The sequence below is a fragment of the Octopus bimaculoides genome, chromosome 17 (assembly GCF_001194135.2).
Source record: "Octopus bimaculoides isolate UCB-OBI-ISO-001 chromosome 17, ASM119413v2, whole genome shotgun sequence".
In the NCBI taxonomy this organism is placed as follows: Eukaryota; Metazoa; Mollusca; class Cephalopoda; order Octopoda; family Octopodidae; genus Octopus; species Octopus bimaculoides.
The window spans coordinates 29,636,537-29,639,347 of NC_068997.1; the positions used below are offsets into that span (position 1 = coordinate 29,636,537).

Consider the following 2,811-nt stretch of genomic DNA (forward strand, 5'->3'; position numbering starts at 1 on the left):
AAAAAAAAAAGGAACTATAAACTTTCGTGATTGAATCTGAACTAAAAACTTACTGCTTTATGGTTGGCTGATCGGCCATTTACAAACCAAGACGATACGTTGTTCTTGCTGATCTCGCGTTGAATTATATAGTTGTCCCCATCACGATTATATCTTAAAAGAGAAAATAAAAATTATTTTTTTAATGTACAGAAGTAAATTATACAAATGCAAACAAATAACATTTATGATCTTTTTAACACACAAGAAATTTCATAGAAAATATTTATAAACCAACAGACCGATGCCATTAAAAAATGATGATATTTTAACCCTTTAGCATTTAAACTGGCCATGTCTGGCAGGAATATTCAGCCTGCTTTATGTTTAAACTGGCCAAATCCAGCCTTTCACACTTTCCCTACAATGTCATTCTAAAAATAAACATCAGATGAAATCAAATCACAATCAAATGGAAATTGTAGTTGTGATCCCCATGCTGGTGGCATGTAAAAAGCACTATCCAAACGTGGTCAATGCCAGCCCCCTCTGGCCCCTGTGCTGGTGGCATGTAAAAAGCACCCACTACACTCTCAGAGTGGTTGGCATTAGGAAGGGCATCCAGCTGTAGAAACATTGCTAGATCAAACTGGAGTCTGGTGCAGCCTCCTGGCTTTCCAGACCCCAGTTGAACCATCCAACTCATGCCAGCATGGAAAATGGACATTAAACGAAGATGATGATAAACACTAGAATTTGCTAAGGCAAAAGTTAGTGAACAGAGACCAACTAGAGTCATGGCCACAAGCAAGAGCCACTAGAGACAAACGGCCAGAGGGAGAAAGAAGGTTACAACCAGCCAACTATGAGACACAACGCCCCTCGACTCTATAACTTTCACTAGCTCACTTTCTTTTCTCTTACAACATCATTCTATCACTATCTATGGTTTACTACTACAATAAAAACATGTACACACATACTGGCCGAAATTAACTCTTTTTACCCCACATGCTTTTCCATTTACTAATTATACATACCAACCTGTCGTGGTTTTGGATACAGACAAAGTAACAGTAAATAAATATTTCTTTACAACTTCAATCACTCTTCTTCTTTCATCTTGCACATCTGCAACAGCAACACCAGTTAAAATCGCTAACTGCCAACTCCAACATATATCATCACAAATATGGTTACACTGGTGACCACTGATTCCATCTTAACAATAACCATTACAGACTGTAGCCTGGTGCAGCTCTCCAACTTGCCAGCCCTGGTCAAACTGCCCAACCCATGCCAGCATGGACAACAGGCGTTAAATGATGGTGATGATGATGATATATATATATATATTTATATTCATTATCATTATTGATTTTACTTCTATTTTGCCAAACTGGTGTGAGTTGGACAGAACTGTTTGAGGCAGTGTTTTATTGAGAGGAGCTGGACACAATTCCTAACATCAACCCATTTAGTCACCTCTTACAACATACAAGGATATTGTGTACCTATTCTGAAAGAGAAGGAACACAACATACTCAATTATGCTTATGTAAATGAACATAAGTCTTGCTGTGAAGATTATTTTTCTTAACTGTATGTAATGAGTGACTGGACATATTTTTCTTTAGGCCTAATTTGGTGTAAGATCACAGGGCTATACTTACAGCTCAAGTTCAATAGACCCCTTTGATTTTCCATAACGTATATATTCTGAAAGTTGAGAAGCTCGGCCCAACAAACTAGTTTTGCCACCAAGGCCGAGGCAAATAGCACATATGATAGTTGATTTTCCGGTACCATTTGGGCCAATGATCACATTTAGATAAGGAGAAGTATAGAACTCAACAGATTCATAGGTCCTAAAAGAAAGGAAAAAAAAAAAGGGAGTTAGATTTTTAACTTTATAAATGACAGAAAAGGTAAATTCTTCTTGAAAATATCACAAGAGCATGTTGCATTTTCCCACATACAAGTCGAATTTTTCGGACCAAAATGTACAGCAAAGAAAAAAGCAGATGGAATAATACACCAAGATGACTTTGGCAGACCAAAAATTCCGTGTGAATTTGGAAAGATTGTGACGATGTTTCAATGTTTACACTATATGTTTATATTCTTTATTAAGTTGACTTATATGCTTGGAAAATACGGTAATTACAAAGAAAACATTAAATGATGCTAAAATTAGTGTCACATGACTAAATACAATGATGTGTTATTCAAATAATGACAATATATAACATGTAACTTGACATTTATTATAACCAAACATTGATGCCACCCTCCAGTCTCAATTGTCTAGATCAGTGGTTCTCAACTAGGGTCCATGGTAAGATTGGGGGAGGGGGGGTCCACGTAATAAAATAGTAAATTAGGGATCCACAATAGAAGGGCCCCTGAAAAAAATTTGCTTTAGATGTATGTATTTCAAGAAACAGTTCTAACATTTTACATGGTTCAACCTACACATGTTAATGTGTGAAAAACAAAGTAGGAATTCAGAAAGAAGTTTCTATAAAACTCGTTTTGAAAACATTGAATGGCTATGGGGATCCACCAGAATAAAACAGTAATCAAAGGGGTCCACAGATAAAAACATGGTTGAGAATCCCTGGTCTAGATCATGAGATTCAGATAGAACGACTCTGAAGGGGTTAGGGGTAGGGTAAGCAAACACTGACTAAAATGTTTAACTCCAACTAAATCCTGATCGAGGAGACATGTAGTAATCAAAGCTATTCAAATTGTAACACCCCGCCTTCATATTATTCAGCATATCCTCTTTATAACACTGAATAAGTGTGTGGAAAACGAATATGAAAA

General features: G+C 36.5%; 1 protein-coding gene across 1 annotated transcript in view; it reads right to left on the minus strand.

Annotated features, from left to right (window-relative positions):
• Window positions 1–2,811, minus strand: part of LOC106878398 (structural maintenance of chromosomes protein 5) — a 36,928-nt gene that overhangs the window by 31,949 nt on the left and 2,168 nt on the right. The window contains exons 2-3 of the mRNA XM_052973994.1: window positions 1,653–1,847; window positions 54–153 (exon numbers count right to left, since the gene is read on the minus strand). Coding sequence (XP_052829954.1) covers window positions 54–153; window positions 1,653–1,847 — 295 coding nt within the window. The remainder of the gene's footprint in view (window positions 1–53; window positions 154–1,652; window positions 1,848–2,811) is intronic.